Source organism: Drosophila yakuba, chromosome 3L (assembly GCF_016746365.2).
Source record: "Drosophila yakuba strain Tai18E2 chromosome 3L, Prin_Dyak_Tai18E2_2.1, whole genome shotgun sequence".
Classification (NCBI taxonomy): domain Eukaryota; kingdom Metazoa; phylum Arthropoda; class Insecta; order Diptera; family Drosophilidae; genus Drosophila; species Drosophila yakuba.
In genome coordinates, this window is record NC_052529.2 from 10,117,172 (window position 1) to 10,135,514 (window position 18,343).

Consider the following 18,343-nt stretch of genomic DNA (forward strand, 5'->3'; position numbering starts at 1 on the left):
ATAGCTTCAAATATGGAATGTCATACCTCGTTGAGTTCGTAATTAAATTTCCTAACGAACTGTGTTTAAAGAATAAAATTAAATTTTTTTTCAAAAAATTTTCAATTTTTGTGATGATTTTGGATTTTTGCCGAAAATCCATTTTCTGTGTTTTTACGCTTATGTACTTCACACACAAAAAAAATAAGAAAGATTATTAATTTTATTGAAATAAAAACGTTTGCCATAAATGAAGAAACATTTTAAAAAATGTCACAGAAAGTGATTGATTTTTAAGACTTTATTTGTAATACTGCGCCTATTGTCTTTTAATTTTGTGACTTAAGCCTTTTGTAACAAAGCTAAATTCTGAATTGCTTGCACAGATACTATGCCTTATTTCATTGTAATAAATAAGAAACCATGCTGAGGTATTATTAGCATTTCGTCGCAACCTAATTAATCTCGCCAGGGGAAATCATATTTAATCAACCTTCCATATTATGCTTTCTCATAATTGTAACAACATAACTATAATTTGATTAAATCTTTATTATTCAGAAGAAGCCAATCGTGACCACTCCTAGATAAGGTCTCAATTTGACTTGAAATGCCGGAATCCCATTTCATATGTGCAAAGAGCAACACAGCGGGCTGCAAGATAATTGTCTTGTCAACTTATGGATTTCATACTGTTTGGCCATTTCCCAAGGACATCATCAATCAGACCTTCTAAACACAGACACACACACATCCTGGCCTCCTGGTCTCCAGGCATCCAGGCCTCCTGCACACACATGCCACTTATCGGTGTCACGACCATCATCAGGATGACGGACCACTTTCGGTTGGGACTGACTCCACTCCCACTTTCGCCGGGAAAAGGAAAAACGTCGATCAACTCCCGAGACATGACCAATAAAAAAAGGGTTAAAAGCGGGCCAAAAGCGAGGACGCGTTCGTTGCCAAAAAACTCGGCTAACTTGGACCACAATGACAAACTAATTAAAATGCAAAACAGTTTCCCATTTTTAATTTTCGCCATTCTCATGGTCTTCTTTTTCTGCCTTGCTGACCCCGAAGATTTTGGCAGTGAAGCAAATTTTATTAAAATTAAATCTGTTATTGCCCCATGAAGGACGTGAAGTGAAGACTTGCGAGTAAAGTCAAAGTTACAGCTTGGGTATACGATTTTATTTCCATGTTATTTAGCGAGTGGCCACTGTACCTGGGCTTGTATCTATTGGCATATTGGAAATATGCCATGCCACGACCGTTTTGGGTCCCTTTTTATTTTTTTCTCGCCTACACAAGGCTCTTTGCATTGTTTTTGTTGCTTTAGCGCCTGCTGAAGTCTTCTTCTCCTGATTTTTTTTGTCCTGGTCAGCTTGCCAGTTTTACATATCCCTTCATACTTGGAAAAATATCGTATGCCAAATTGAATTGGCTTCGTAACAATATGAAACATGGTTAAACTTTGCTTAAAAATACCTCTATCTATTTGTACAAATTAAAAACCTTCAAGATTTAAAGTTATTCTCAGACCCTTTGGCATTAAAATACCTAGTTTTTCGAATTATTTTTGAAAGTGCAGATGGAAATACATTTTGGACATACTTATAAACGCACGTGACCATAAGTGCGTCAGTTCGTTTGTGCCTCTCTTTTGGTCCGAAGAAATTTGTGTATTTCAGTCATGTATCGGTAAAAATTGTTTGCATATTGTTTCGGCCAGGCCAACACGGCCATTGTGATTTTGTGTCCCGTTCTCAATATAAATATTCGAATATAAATATATGTATATATACGTATATATTGGGAACGAGCAGTGGAACGTGTGCCAGATTGAATGAAGCAAATGAAGCGATCGTGATGACGCCAAAGACGAAGGCGGCAAACTTTCGTTTGTTGAACAAATTAAAATAAAATATATATATGTGGCGAGGTGGGTCACGCACGTGCGCCTGTGGCTATGCAACGATTTCTGCACCATTCGAACATTCTCCGGGAGAATTCCTTCCCAACACTCACATACATAGACCAAGTCAAATTAATGGCTGGCAGCGCCATAAGTTATGCAGCTGCATATTAAACACCAGACTGCGATTTCGATTCCGATTCCTGTGCCGCTTCCTATGCTGCTATACTGCTTCCAAGTCGGTGCTGCTGGCCCCGATTCAGCCATGTGGCATTTACACCAATTATCACACACAGCAACACACACACCGGCCCAGATGTGCGGGCATGGAAGTTATATCATAGCTGGGCGGAGAATATATGGCATGGCTAATGGTCGGACTTCACACGCCTGCTTAAGCAGACTCCTTTGACCACCCCCCACCATTACTAACTAACTAGGGAATGTGTGTATTTGTAGGCTGCATAAACAAACAACTAACTGGCTAGATAGATGGTCGAATGGAGATACTGGCCCAGAGACGATAGATAGCCCTTCGGGGTCCGCACATTTGCATTGAGTGCGACCATAAATCAGTTTCATTCAATTCACTTAAGGACATTTTAGGTGCTAATTTCAAACTGCCCCACTGAGCATCGAGCTTGGAGCAACCGATGCGCCAGCAGAAGTCAGTGACAAGTCGGCCAGATAAATGTTGTGAGATCGAAATTGATTGGCTTTTGGGGTAGATTTCTTAACTTAACTAGGCCACATCAATTATTTAGCCAATCTGGTTAGCCACCAGATGAAGGAAAACGGTATATATTATGGTGTTTTTCTTATTTAATATTAGAAAACTCTTTTAAGAGAGATATTTACAAGTAAGAAACTTTTAAGTAACTAAGTTAAAAATCTAGAAAAAGATAATGCTATTGAATAAGAATAGATATCGAAGTACAGACTTGCAGATTCCGTATATACTATGTATATATATATAGAAAATATTTAACATTCTCACTAGAATCACATTCGTTGGTTTTTTGTTCAGTCAGACATATTTCGCTTTGATTGCACTCCAATTGATTCCTGAATACATATTTGCAATTGATTATTTGTTGCTGGTGATTTCTATGCAAAATTAGACCAGCTTTTTTGCCAGTCTCTTTGAGCGTTTGTCTGCATTTGAAGTCGAAAGTATGAGTGCGAGTGCTGGTGACACATTTCATTTGATTACATTTCCTTCTTCAAAACGGTTGCGCACACATTGCCTATGGGAATCTATCTGGCGAAAAGGTTGCCAAAACGTCGGATATTTACAACAGGTGGGGACAATTGGAAAATCATTCATGTTTTTCAAGTGTGCCGCTCTGATGGAGCCGCTGATATGCAAATGCCTTCATTTTGCGGCTATAACGCGTAAAAATCTGCCAGATCCTGCCGAAAACTCGTGGCACATCCTCGTCTCGACATCGGTTCACCCCACTTCCTGTTCTCGTGTTTGCGGTCACCAAATTCGCGTTGTAAGCCAGGATATAACATATATACTGTGACTGTGTGTGTGTGTGTGTGTGGAAAACAAGCCAACTGATGTGGATGCAACCAAAAAATAAAAGGGAAAAAAGCGAGACAAATGGGGCAAAAGTAGTGAGAGGGCAGGGGTTGCAAAAAAATAAAAGCACGTAAAGAAAAGTTGCACTTGCGTAAAAGTTTCTTCACCCTTTTGTTGCAAATAAATTAAGTGCAGGCGACGTTGAGGCTTATTGGCACAGCTTTCGCTTATTTTGTAAACAGCACAGATATACACGGAGCACGGAGTGGGAGGGAAATGGAAAAGCGAGCAGGTGGAAAACCCCACTGGAAGCGCCGTTTCCGCTGTCAGTTAAGTCAAATAACGGTGAGAAGACACGGAGCTGTTGCAGTTACACTGCGAAAATAAACAAAAAAGTGTTTCAATAAATATGCATTGAAAGAGACTTTTAGAGAATTTAATTTGTGTTACTTTTAAGATAATATTGATTCAAGCTGGTGCCAAGTTAAAATATTTTACGCTTTTCAAAATAGAAAAAAACTGTCTGTGGTTTGTGATCGATTAACCCTTCATCAAGTTGTATTTATAAAGAATGATTTAATAGACTTATGTAAGAATATTTTTAACCAATTTTAAGAACTAGAACGAAATTGTTTATTAATCTATAAATGAACGATTATATAAGTATATATGGCATTTAAGAATTTATCAGATTTTTACAAATATTCCTAGATTTCCCATTGCACTGAGAAATAGCTTGGCGTGTACTATTACTGCAAACTGTTTTGAGGCGGGCTGCATTTTCAGCGGTTGTCAATGGCCGGGTGGCAGACATTATCGGGACTTCCGCAACCAGGGTTCGGGGGGGGGGGGGGGGGGGGGGGGGGGGGGGTGGCATTGTGGGCGTGGCAGAGGGCTTGGCAACGGAACTTTGCTGAACAAAACGGAAGTGAATTGTTTCGTGCCCCGTTGCTGCAAACCCTTTCAAGGAGGAACGACTACCAAAGGCGCTCAAACGGAGCTGATTGAATCGATCCATTTGACCGCAAGCACAACTGGTAAACAAAATGGGTAAAAAATCAGCCATAAATAATGCACAAGTCACTCATGCAAAATGTATAAATACATGACGCACTTAATTAGCGCTCGCAGATTTTTAATGGCGTTAATTGCATGTCATATATGACACTCTCCAGCAAACAAGAAATAACCAACCAACCATCATTGGTTGCGTTAATAATCCGGGCGAAAAAAGATGCATTAAATTAGCAACAGTTGCAGACGCCCAACGAAAGCGAATAATTCCGCAAGCCGGGCTTAAAGTTGAATATGAAATTGGCTAAAAAGAATACTGTTGATACGGCCAGTCGTTGTGCATTTTATGCCACAAGGAAGTAATACAATATTTAAATATAATGTGAGCTACTTATACGTACTTGCTATGATAAGTTCTCTGTTACTTACAGCGACTTATTTTTCAGAAGAGATGATTCCAACATCCTGCTCCATTTGCTCCATTTGCCACACTTTCGCACGCGCCCCCGATTTATTTTCTCTTCTGTGGCACTTGCAGCAGAGTTAGCTGTTAAGTAAATTGTTGAAACGCATGCAACTATCATAACTTGAATTCCACTGGCTCTGCTCCCGAATGTCCTGTCCTCGCAGGACAAACTTTGCCGAGAGGAAGCGACAGTTGATTTAACACGAAGGCACACACACACAAACATACACAAACTGCAGGAGTTGCAAACGCGTGCACCTGTCGTCAAAACTTGCATAAGTCATGAAAGCCCAGGAAAATGGGCTATAGAAGAGGGAAAACCATGGAACATTTTCCACTTACCACCACCCCCACCCCCGTGTGCATTAAAAATGTCAACTCGAGTGATTTCCAGAGTGCTCTGTGTCGAATCCCAAAGCCAAAAAACCTCCTCCGAATCCGAAGCGGGATTTATGTGAGCTAATTAAATTTAATGCGCTTTGTGCCGCAGTAGTCAATCTGCACTGCAAGGCACTGCCCTTCGGTTTCTTTAATTTTTCATCAGCTTTTCCGGGCTGCGCTGGCTGGGAAATTTAAGAACTAAGTGTAAGCAGAAGGAGATGGGGAATGTAACTTTGCCGGCAAGGCGAGGAAACTTTATAGGCTTGTTGGGCGAAAAACTTTAGCAGGACGGCGTTTATTTTCAGCATCTCCAATGCGGCAGCAAATGAAATGAAAACGTGTCAATTTGCTTTTTGGCAGCCCAGACATGGGAGATGCGTGTCAGTTGCTCGTTTTAATTTCCTATTAATTTGTCAAGTCCTCGAACATTTCCAGCATCCTGATCTTTTGATTTCCGAACTGCAGTTCAAAGTTTTCGCATTTCGCCTGCGGCCAATTGATTGGCGATGTTGGCTTATTGAATGGCTCGCACTTTGTCTGTTTATGATTGAAAAACCCTTTTTGCTCCCAGCCTTCGAGGAATTTACGGTCTTATTTATTATTTCGCTTTTATATGCTTATGTATGGCCCGTTTCGTTGTGGTTTGCTCTTTGGATTTGGTTTTGGGTCCGTCAGTGGCAGCCCTCGTTTTTATGGCCATTTGACTCCGTTTTATTGTCACACCGCAGCGGAATGGGTATCCCGAACACTTGGCCACTTGGATACTTGGATACTTGGATACTTGGCCACTTTAGAGTTGTCTTTCGGTGTCATAAATTTCGCCACGTCGGCCATTTTTGCGGCGTGCTGAGACATTAATTTGATGCCAGCAATGGCATCTTACCGGGTTTCCGTTTCCGCTTCCGTTCACTTTTCCTTCGTTGGGGCGGAGAACGTTATTTATTTGCCATTATGGAAACTTCATTCGGTGTTGATTGGAAACTTGTATTACACATAGTATATGGACTTTTTCAATTTCGTGTGAGACGGCAGCGCTGGCAAAACATAATTCCAAGTGCAGCTGAAGTTATGGCAGCCGTAGGAGCCACCAGGATCACACAAATACCTATATACATATATATGTATGTGTACGTTCTTGAAGGACGCAGCAAAATGCCAAACGCAAATGTCGCCAATATCCCAATGGCAATCGATGAAAATTTATAGAAAATTGCGCACAAATAAAATTTTACGTTTGTTTGCTTTTTTCATTTACGATGCCGGCAAGCATTTTGCCTCCTTTTCTTAACCTGTTTTCCTTTCGCCTGCGTGTGGAAAATGTTGGGAAATGTGGAAAGTGCTTCTCCTTGACTTCTGGCCGTCAACTCGGTTTTCTCTGCTGCACCAAAGCGATTTGCATTTGCGATTGTTGTTCCTGTTGCTCAGCGGGGAATCCCATTGCTGTTAATGTTTACGATTGTCGTTTTCAATTTCAGTTAATTGAAACAAGGGCAACAGCAATGCATTAAGCCCGCTCCAAAGGGACCTTCAATTCTCCCAGCTCATATGAGTTTTACATCTTGTGCAAATTTCAGCCCTGTTTGTCCTACTTTGCAGCTTTTTCTTGCCATTTCTCCCGAATTTTTTTGGGTTTGCTTTGCAGTCTTCAGCTTTGAACATTTTTCCAGCTGCAATAGTTTATTCTGCTTGCTCTGAGAAGTGTGCTATAGTGTTTGGTCGAGAACTTTAAGGGATAAGAAGGGTATTTCGTTACTGCAAGTGCTTGGGTAAACAGAACAAATACCTAAGAAATCCTTCGAAAAAGTTTTAAGCTAAATCCTCTTTAAGGATACCTAGAAGAAGCCGTGTTTAATTGAAGGGCTAACATTCAAAAGTCTAGTAATCTTAACAAAATCTTTATTTTTATACAAACATTTTCTTCATGCCAGTGCACTATGGGAAATTTGATCAAAAATTGTATAAATGTTGGTCTTAATGGAATTTTTCTAGTAAAAGACAAAAAACTCTCTTTTTGTTTTTCTGTTTGCCATTTGCCCTCATTTATTGTTGCTGCTGCATAAACAAAGAAATTGCACTGCCACTAATTAAGTCAATTAAAAATTAAATAACTTTAAACTGGTTTCAATTGGGCCAAAGCCTCGAGTTTGGTCAATGACCGCATGTTGTTATTGAATGACCGGCAAGTGTTGGCCAGAATTGCTAATTGCGGCCAGATGCAATTGAGTAACAAAGCAACCGCAGCATCCTGGCCACATCCACTCACATCCACACGATCAAACAAAACCATCTCCAAACATAATATGGAGCACAAACTACTAGGGAATGGCAAAGCAGCCACTTTTGGGCATTCCCTTCCCAAAGTGCTATTGTCTGTCTAAGCGGACTGTGGAACACAAAAACTGCATATCGATAAGTAGTAAAAGTATCTGGTATCTGCAAAAAACCAAAAAAAAACGAAAAAAGTGAAGAACCAAGCGAATTTTCCACATCATTAGATGGCCAGCTGGGGAGCTGGTTCGCATTTCCCTTTCGGCTTTTCGCTTTTTGGGTGGCCAATGCATATTCATCACACGCCATATTAATCAACTCGATTTCGCTTTCCGCATGTTTTCGTCCTTTTTCCGCTCCAAAATCCGCATTAAATTCAGAAAAGTGCCAGGATACGTGGAAGGATGAGCTGTGGAGTTGTGGTAACCTTTATGAATGAGCCGCAAAGCTTTCATATGCCGGCGAGGGTAGTCGTAAAAACGCTTTGTTTACATAGACCACCCAATTTTTCTTAGCTTGCCCTATAGGAAAAGCTTTGGAAAGCCAATAGTGGTAACAGTTTTGCGGAGTTATGGCAAAAAGCTGGAGGGCACAGTTTAGAAAAGGTTGAAAGCTTTAGCTTGGCAACGAACCGTATAAAGTCCATTGTAAAATGTCAAAAATGCTGAAGTTTTGCTGATTTTTTAACATTTATCACAAACTTGATGCTGAGTGTAAAGGTTTCAGTAACATTTTAAAAGAGTTTGTTAAAAATGTTTATATTTGGATATTAAACATAATAAATATGAATAATATATAATTTCCTAGATAGATTTTAAGGATGTTAAATAAATCTTGCTTTTTTATAAGCAGTAGTACCCATACCCCTTAATTAAAAGTCCATGATCACACTTTTTTTTCCCTCCATGGTAAGTTTATTTTATTTAATATGCTAGAAGAACTTAACAAAAGTACATAAATTCGTTAGCTGCAAAGTATGTTTTGCCTAAAATAAATATTATGGTAAATAATTAAAGATTTTATATAACTAAGACTACTAACAATTATCGAATATAAACTGGATTTTTGTTTAATATAAATTCCAAGTTTATAAATACAATAATAATTGTTCATAAGATACAAACACAGTTTGCTTAGATATTCACTTATTTTATGAGGTTACCAGAACGTCAGGGAAAGTATACGATAGATAGTGATATGCACATGAGCTACCACTCGAATGAATAGAATATATAGTATTTAAAAATAGATAACAGATAGCTACAGATAACAGATACTTAGCACCTAGAGATACGTCGGCGCCTTAGGGAACTTTCTTGAACTTCAGCAGGCACTCGTAGAGTGTCAGTTGCCTGGTTTCTGGCATAAACATAAATGCGATCAAGCCGACAATAAAACTAAGAACACCGATCGTGAAGAAGAACACAGAGACGGTGATGCAGTGCTCAAAGGTGGCCAGAAGCAGACCCAATTGGAGCAACTGCTCCAGGACTAGGATACCAGCCAAGCATCTGGCTTTGTGGGCGATGCTAAAGGCCTCGGCTGTGTAGATTAGGGCGGGCACAGCCACGCCCCCGGCTACTATCACCTCGAATAGGAGCATCAGAAGGGCAATGACCAGTAAATTGATGTCATAGAAGGATCTCTTGACAGATTCTAGGTGATTGAACACACCACCCACCATTACGATGACAACGCCGGCCAGGAAGAGGGACAAGGAGCAGAGCTTCCGGCGACCCTGCCAATCCACTATGAAGGCTCCCAGGACACTGCCCGTGAGGCCAGCGAATGCCAGCCAGTACATGCAGTTCCTGTCGCACTCGAGGCCATGCCAACTGACCACCACAAATGCGCGATTATAGCTCAAGGTCACGGCCAGGGTAGCAAAGCATCTCAGCAGCAGGACCTTGAAGAAGGGCAGGACACGTCGCGCCCATACCCGCCAATCTGCCTCCGATTCCTCCGGCTCCTCCACAAAGCGCTCCCAATCTCGAGCGCTGTGCAGCTGCCGGCAGTCCTCCCGCAATCTTACCAACTCGGTGGTGGACTGTCCATGCAGGGCTTTCAGTGTCTCACCCACAGCCATATCTCGTTCCTGATGCAGCAGTAGTATTGGTGACTCCAGGCGATGAGCCAGCGCCAGGATAACAGCACCCAATCCCAGGCCAGCCAACGCAATGCCATGCAACTGATCAATGTGCATCTCGTATCCCTGCGTATCCAATGGCCTCAGGTTGTGCCACACGCGGGTGTAGAACACCTGCACGCACACACCCAGCCACAGGAATATCTTCTCGCAGCTGAGGAGCATTCCCCGAATCGATTTGTGAGCCACCTCGGATCCCGTGACCAGCGCCTGAATCTGTGTCAGTCCATAGGCTGCGCCCACACTCACGCTGCTGTAGCAGGCGGCCACGAACTGCTGGGGAAGAACCACATTCAGAATGCCAGCTATGATCATCAGCAGGCCACTGGAGGTCTGCAAAACAAGAAGGAAGTTGAATATGATACTAATACAATGTTCTTAAGATAACTCTCGCATATTGCAGGTAAGTAAAGTAAGTACAGTGCAATGAAAAATAAAACAGCAATTACAAATACTTCTAAACCCCCTTTCTTCATATAAAATCATGTATTTAGTGGGTATCTTTGAACCAAAACAATTATTTCTATACCACTCGAAATATGCTTGCCCAGTCATGGCAAATAATTAGTGCTCTGTGTAACCTGATTTTCCACTTCGGAAATCCCAGCAACCGATCGATCAGCCCTCGCTCACTATCGCCACTTAATGGGCAATGCAGGTTGAAAGCGATCGCCTTATCAGTTTATTGGATTGATAAGCCCCTAATGGTTAAGTGTGCTAATAGCGGCAGAATCAATTATTGGTGGCATGAAAAAGGGCAAGTCTGATGTAGTTTTTTTTGCGTGGAAGCGCACAGTAGGTTGTGATTTATAGCGAGTTATAAAACTACTTACATATGCCACATTTTTGGTGACACGCTGCACAAATAGGGCTGCCAAAAGGGCGCCCACAGCAGCTCCAATAAACCAACTCATCATCAGATTGTGGGTATTATGGTTGTTTAAGAACTTGCCAGCGGGAGTATCAAAAATTGACCAGGCCAAACGCATTCCACAGCCCACGAAAACAATCGAAGCTGTTGGTGATTGCAAATTAAAGGGTCAAAAGCTGAATACCTTTAGGTTTTCTTGATTATTACCCGAGGCCATGGACTGGAACTGAAGGCGGTATTTCCACATTAGGCGTATCCAGGACAACTTGGCCTCTTCCTCAATTGTTGGCAACATGGGCATTTTTTACTCTAAGCACAATAACACCGCTTAACGCAATAAAAGCCAAGAGGTTTAACAATTGATGGCGACGTTTCCGTTTTTTAATTATTTGTCCAGTTAATTTGTTGATTGTTTACTCGAGACTTTTTCATTGGAACCGCTGCTGGCTTGTTTGTCTTCTTGAGTTTGTCATTATTTTTGCACTTTGTGTCACCGATATTTGGCTATATAGCAAATTTCACACTTGTCGCACCGACAACTCGCGAACGCGACGAATAAACTTAACCGACTGTTCAAACGCCGCTTTTTGATAAATGGAGGAGCATCGAGCGCTTATTGAGCGAGCACCTCGATTTGGCCAGCACTTTCGATAAGATAACAGCGGGCCGAAACTTTTTGCCAACCCGACGCGCTGATTACTGGATATAAATAAATTAATTAAATTTGAATTTGTATGAAGGCGTTAAATCACATGTGTGTATATCAGGCACCTACAGACACTATTGACGCAACGAGCGAAAGTTGATTTGCTAAAGATGTGCCAATAAGTTCGGTAAGTACCTATTTCTTGGGTTAAAAAAAAAATTTTTTTTTCGAAAAATATTAAAATAGTGCCTGGTATCACAAAAATAGTGATAGTCTGCTATGTTTATTGGCAGTACAAAACGGTCTTCATTTTAGCTCTGCCACCTTTTTGGGCCAAGTTATGGCAAAAACCCCAAATGAAAATATCACGTTTTTGGAAAAAAAAAATTTTTTGTGTTTTTTTGGTAAAAAATAATCACTATTTTTTTGATAGCAATAAAAGTAGTTGTCCAAAAGTTGAATGCCATACCTCGTTGAATACGTAACGAAATTCCCTATCCTCCTCGGCTCCAAAAAGGATATTCAACTTTTTGGCCATTTTTCGCAAATTTTGATAATAATATGCGAAAATGCGAAAATTTGTAAAAAAAATTATATTTATTCATTTGAATTTATTGCATATTCACATTTTTTACTTACTTTAACCTACATAAATCTTAAATCTAGAACTGTTCCCAGTCTAAAAAAGGTTTTTTGATCTATATAAAGTCCAGCAAACATTTATGAGGCCCAAATCTTATCAGAGTTGTATGGGAACCGCTTTAATTGCCGTTTTGAAATAAACCTTTAGGCTCGCCGTGCTTATCTGAGTGGTTTATGACATGGTGTTCCCCGTAAGTATAATAACCATTAGCTTCATGATGATCGGCACAAAGGAGTGCAGCAAATGGCTAACCAAATCTGGCCAGTCACTTTAGCGGCGATAAGAGAACGTCACACTCCCACGGTTTCTTATACAGATTTCAGATTTATTTTGCTACATAGTAGATAACCTACGCCAAGTCTTATATGAGGTCTTATATACTGGTTAGGATCTAGCTGCCTACTTTCAGGCTGGTGGGATTACGAATTCCTGGAACTTGAACTGCGCTTGCAGGAGAGTGGTGTCCTTCGTTTCGGGCATGTACCAAACACTGAAAAGGAATCCCGCCAGTAGTAAGCCTCCCAGGCTGAAGAAGTACACTGCCACATAGCTGCTAGAGCTGTCAATGGCGCTGAAATCCACTTGGCAGATGAGCAGCTGGACAATCATCTCCAGAATATAGGGGATAGCAATGCAAGGCCTTTTGATGCGACGTGGAAAGGCCTCCGAGAGATAGGATGAACTGGGCGCAAAGGCTATGCCGGCGAACAATTGGTAGATGAGCAGCAGCCACAGGGCCATCCGATTGTCCCAGAATGTGAGTAGATGGCTGCCCGCGAATCTGCTGGCCAGTCCGCAGGCCAGGCCTCCCGAAATGACCAGACCCAGGAGCAGGGGTATCTTCCTGCCCAAGGAATCCAGGGCAAAGGAGGTCGTGAAGCTGCCCATCAGTCGCAGGAAACCAAAGAGCACATATGGACCACCACTATCGCCGTACACCTCCGTGCTCGTCCATGCCAATGTATAGGCCACAATCATGCTCAAGCTGAGGGCATAGAAAACCCTCAGCACCGATAGGCGAACGAGGGCGGGCAGGGCGTGGCGCCAACCCATTGATTTGTGGTGCTCCACATAGGTGCGATGATCCCTCACTTGGTCGTAGGTCGCAGCAGTCACAGCTCGCGGTCTTTGAAGCCGGCTCAAAGCATCGATGGCACCCTGTTCATTGCCCTGCTCCAGCAGATCCACCGGGGATTCGATGGAGAGCAGGAAGGCGAGGAGCAGGGCTATGGCGCCCAGGATGCCACTAAACACGCCCTGAAACTGCTCCTCCGTGAATTCACTCTGCACATCCCAACTCTTGCTGCACACGATCTGCACAAAGATGCCAATCGTTGTGGGCCACTGTTCAGCCGCCGATGTGGTGGTGCCCCTCTTGTAGAACACTGACAGCTCACCTGCCATGGCCAAAGTGGGTGCGATGGCCAGTCCGTTGGCCAATCCATTCATATATCTCCCTGCCAGCAGGGCGTCCAGATCCATGCTGTTCACCGCCATCACTATGCCGCCTGTGAGCGTGAGCAGCGAACAGAATTCCTAAAGAACAAACGGATTTACATTAGAAGCAATTTCTTTAAATACAAAAAAACTTAAAGTTCAATTCTATTAGCAAGCTATTTATTCTTACCATTAATGTTTTGTAGGGAAACCATCTGCTAAAAAATCCACCGAGCAGGGCTCCCATCATGGCACCTATAAACCAGCAAACTCGAACATGGTTGGTAACTTCCAGTTCGGCAACCAAACTGTCAAAGCCAATGCTCCATGCTATGTGCATTCCACCGGTCAGGAATATAAGTGCAGCTGTAAATAAGCAACGAATTATTAACATATTTAACACCTATAAAGTGCAAAACGCAAAAAGCGTTATCGGTTAAGATTTTTAAAAATGTTCTTTATAGATAAGAGGTTTTCGACAGCTTGAATGACATTTTAAACTGTCGCATTATAATTCCAATATCTCAGTTTCCTTTTCTACAAAGATTTGAATACTTTGATTTGTTTTAAATATAAAAGCAATGTACTTCTTCTCAGTTTACAACCTTCTTTGAATGTACCAAATTTTGATAATAAAATGAATCATAATTATATTAACCATTCTCGATTTTTGGCATTTATGGACAGGTTTCCGCTCTGATAATATCGGTTTCACACTGAATATGAATCATTTCTGACTTGGACTTCCACCTGTCCAAAATGATGTGACGCGTATTTACTTCCCACGTAGGAAGATAGGGAAGTCATAGATATATTATGATTTATTACTGCCAAATAATAATTTATCAAAATTGAGGAGCATTATTGTACGTCGTAGCAGTAATTGGATATTCAAACATATTGCATTTGATGGCATTTTACTGAGAAGTACTAATAATATCTCTTACCAGCTCCAACTGCATTGGCCTGCGGCTGATTGCGGAGATCCCGATTGCAGCAAGGACTCGTCTGTGAGTTCTGGAGGATCAGCTCCCGCTGGCGATCGGAGTTGCTGTGGATGTTCTGCTCCGCATCACTGTGGATGGGTACGACGTGGAATCCATCGTCTGGAGATGGCCGATCGGTCTGCATCGGACCTTTTGTGGTCGAACTCGCGGCGAAGACTACACGTCCGCGCTTTGCGGTTCTTGTAGGTGAGCGTGTTGAACAGGTCCCTGGTTTATCTATGGGCCACAGTGAACTAATCTTATCGGTTATTGATTGATAAGTGCGTGCTTAGATATTTCGGTTTTCGCTATCTCGTAGAGCCCGTTTTTCCCTATCACGATTTGTTAGCATACATGCCCCTAAGAAATGAGCATGTGTTCTGTGGGCTTTGTTTGTTTGTTCACATTGGCAGGTAAAACTGCGTTGGCCAACAATCACCTTTAGTTTCTCACTTTTCAACTGACCATCTCTTATGGTTTGGCAAACTCTCTTTCAACAGTTTACGAGAAAGAATCGATTCTGTTCTCCATTGTCCAACACTTTAATGACAACTGTTTTGTTGACACTTCGTAAATGTTATCAATAGCTGAAGAAAAAATACGACTGGGAAATTCAACGCACGGAGTGCTTGCTTAGCGATAAATATTTATTATCTTTGGCATGACTAAAGCGGTAATAGACGTATTCTACCAACTAGAAACCCAAGCTGATGAATTTGCTGAACTTATCCTGGGCCTCTCTCAAAGTGGTCCTTCTGGTTTCCGGCAGGCAAACGATGCCGAAGAAGAAGCCAAACAGATAGAGTCCTCCCATCACATAGAAGTAGATGGCTCCGCCAGAAAAGCTCCATCTGATCAAGGTCAACACAATGAAGACCAGCATCTCGGCAATGAAGGTGAAGGATATAAAGTGCTGCTTTACTTCGAGTGGAAAGGCCTCCGAAAGGTATGGCGATGTGGCTGTAAAGGCGATTCCGGCGAAGAGTTCAAAGACCAGCAACATTATGGTGTTGCCGGTATCGTAGGTAAAGATGTTGAGCTGGCCTGCCACCACAAAGGACATGACACTGCAAACGATGAGACCCAGAAGCGTAGGCTTCTTGCGTCCACAGGACTCCATGCAGAACGTGGCTATAAAGTTGCCCATCCAGCGGCAAACGCCGAATCCAATGAACCAACCCACCGAAAACGATCCATATACATACGGATTGGCACGCGAATACACAAATCCAAGCTCGACAAATTTGGAAATGCTCATGGCATTCAGGCCCCGAAGTAGAACGAGTTTGATGAGGGTGGGCAGAGCCTGTCCGATGCTCTGACCCATCGAAAGGTCCTTGTTCTGGGCCAAGTACTTCTTGTGCTCCGCCAGCTGCTCGAAGGTTTCGTTGGTCAATGTATACGGCCTCTGGAGTCGTCGCAGTGCGTCAATAGCTCCCTGCTCGTCATTGTTCTTGGCCAGCATTATCACCGGAGATTCAATGCACAGCAGTGAGCCAATGATAAGGGCTAAGAATCCATATATAATGCTCAGCACTCCCTTCATATTCTCCGCCGAGAAGGAGCTATACGACTGGTAACCCGTCGAAATCCACAGGGAGCTGTAGATGATTTGCAGAAAGATGCCCAGTCCAAAGCACATCTGATCGATGCTGGCTGAGACCAATCCCCTCATGTAGGACACCGATACCTCTCCGGCCAAGGCCATGAATGGAGCAAACACCAGTCCGTTGGCAATTCCATCCAGATAGCATGCCGCCAACGTGGCATTGCCACTATTTTTCGTACTAGCAATCAGTATTCCGCCAATCATCACTAGCATCGAACTGAAGATCTGTTTACAGAGGTCTGGTTAGTGATGTAATTGTTAAAGTGGCTTACAATGTTACATACCAGGACATACTTCTTGGCCACTTTGTTGATGAGAAACCAGCTGAGCACAGCTCCTATAATGCCACCAATGAACCAGGCGGCGAAATTGTGCTCAGTGGTTTTATAGTAGAGTGCTCCATGGAATCCAATGCTCCACGCAATGTTCATGCCGCCAGAGACGAAAATGAGACCCGCTGCAATTAAACAGTGGGTAGATAAGTAATTGTAAATGTTTTAAAAAACTCAATACTGTATTTGGAATGCATATTTTGTATATTCCTTATTACTCTCATGCTTTCATAAACCTTTAACTGTGACTCACCTGCTCCAACTGCATTAGATTGTGGCTTGTTCTTCTGATTACGACTGTACCAACTGTTATTGACAGTGGTGGTTTGCTGGGGCGGATTAGGAGGTAGTGGTGGATGTGGCGATCCGTAGCCTGGTGGTGCTCCGTAGAATTGTGGGGGATATCCTTGCTGGGGTGGTGGTGGGTAACCCGAAAATCCAGACTGTGGCGGTGGGGCGTTCCAGGAATGTCCTGTCTGAGGATATCCCGATGGGCGGTATCCTTGCTGTGGATATCCCTGCTGCGGATATCCCTGCTGTGGATATCCATGCTGTGGATATCCTTGCTGTGGATTTCCTTGCTGTGGATTTCCCTGCTGTGGTGGCGCAGATGCAAAGCCCATCGGCGGAGGATCCTGTTGTGAAAATTTGTCGTTTCCCATTTCAAGTTCGAGGTTCGACCGTGCCAGTTAGTGGGCACTTTGGAACTGGTTGACGGAATGTCTGTGACTGTGGAATTACCAATTTGCCATGGGACCGAAATTATAATAGAGTGGTAACACAGCTTATCACTGCGTTATTGATAAGCTGCAAATGGGCAGCGATAATGGCAGGGCCACTTATCAACACGTTTTCGTGGGTTTTATTGACCACTAAAAGGTGCCTCCCACGGATTTAGTTCCTTTCTATATCAGTTTAATCGGGTTAACAGCTGGGTTAACGATTTCATATATATTTCATCAATTAAACCGATGGGAATAAGGCTGAAGGGAACTTTCCATAAAATAAGTTTTAAAATATATCATTTTACGGTAATATAACGGATATAATATATCAACGGTAGTATTGAGATAAACAGCTCCTATAAAACTTTATGACTAATAAGAAAAACTATTTGCACGCCAATTAATTTGTTATAAATTATATTATATAAAGATAAGAAAGCAATAAATTGCGTTACAGGAATAAACACGATTTTGGCTTCCCGAATATTATTATAAAATTAATTAAAAGAAAAGTATCTCAAAATATAATTCTAAAATCATCTTTATCTATACAATATTCTGATAATGCAATGCGTTGAAGTAAATACTCTTAAACGGGTAACTAAAATATGTTTATATTCTTAAATGATTTAAACCAAAGTCCGTTTCCTTTTTTTATGACTTATACAATCTGATGAGTCTAACTGCTTAGTCATTGTTTAATCTAAAGGGATTTCCCTTTGGGACTTCCCCTTAAATAAGGAAAGTATTTGCTATTGAAAAACGTAATACGTTTTGTGATGAAAAACAGATGTTGAGGAATGAGCTCCTTGTAAGATCACCTAACTACAGGTACATATATATAAAAGATTATATAATATTTATCTCTTTATAGAACGGCAATATTTGAGGAACGTCTGAAAATGGCTAACTCGTCGATTAGCCAAAAATATTATTGCGCAGGGAGAAGCCAAGATCGAGCATTGCCCAACTGATAAAATAGTGCGGGGGCAACCCCCTTATCACCAGGGATCGCCATTGATTACGGGCTAAAAATATATACATACTTATATATTGCTAAGCTCTCTGGGTCTATCATATACAACATTCGTTCCCATCGGCCGAGGCCACGAATGGAGCAAATCCCAGTTCGTTGGCAATGACTGTCACATGGAAAGCCATCTAGACTATATGCGCCACTCATCACCAGAATCGAACTGAATACGAAATCAATATGTTATTGATAAGCTGAAAATGGCCATCAATAATGGCAGGCCATCTTATCAAAGCGTGTTCGTTAATTTTATTGCCCGTAAAAGACGCCTTCCACGGATTTGACTTCTTTTAAAACAGTTTCAATTCTTGAGAATTTGATTTTTATTTTATTACCAAGCCTGATATGTTTTAAGTTATTT

The 18,343-nt window shown here is 41.9% G+C and overlaps 3 protein-coding genes across 3 annotated transcripts; all 3 read right to left on the minus strand.

Moving 5' to 3' along the window:
- Positions 1-8,466: 8,466 nt before the first annotated feature.
- LOC6533567 lies at positions 8,467-11,148 on the minus strand. The gene is made up of 3 exons (XM_002094241.4): positions 10,779-11,148; positions 10,534-10,715; positions 8,467-10,033 (listed from the first exon to the last, which is right to left on the minus strand). Exons 1-3 carry the CDS (start codon positions 10,870-10,872, stop codon positions 8,858-8,860), a joined length of 1,452 nt encoding a protein of 483 aa, XP_002094277.1. The 5' UTR covers positions 10,873-11,148; the 3' UTR covers positions 8,467-8,857.
- A 1,016-nt stretch (positions 11,149-12,164) lies between these two features.
- LOC6533568 (inositol transporter 1) lies at positions 12,165-14,809 on the minus strand. Its single transcript, XM_039373977.2, has 3 exons — positions 14,245-14,809; positions 13,488-13,663; positions 12,165-13,396 (listed from the first exon to the last, which is right to left on the minus strand). Exons 1-3 carry the CDS (start codon positions 14,426-14,428, stop codon positions 12,266-12,268), a joined length of 1,491 nt encoding a protein of 496 aa, XP_039229911.1. The 5' UTR covers positions 14,429-14,809; the 3' UTR covers positions 12,165-12,265.
- Positions 14,810-14,895: 86 nt separating this feature from the next.
- On the minus strand, positions 14,896-16,958 carry LOC6533569. Its single transcript, XM_002094243.4, has 3 exons — positions 16,478-16,958; positions 16,177-16,349; positions 14,896-16,117 (listed from the first exon to the last, which is right to left on the minus strand). Exons 1-3 carry the CDS (start codon positions 16,884-16,886, stop codon positions 14,978-14,980), a joined length of 1,722 nt encoding a protein of 573 aa, XP_002094279.1. The 5' UTR covers positions 16,887-16,958; the 3' UTR covers positions 14,896-14,977.
- Positions 16,959-18,343: the final 1,385 nt, after the last annotated feature.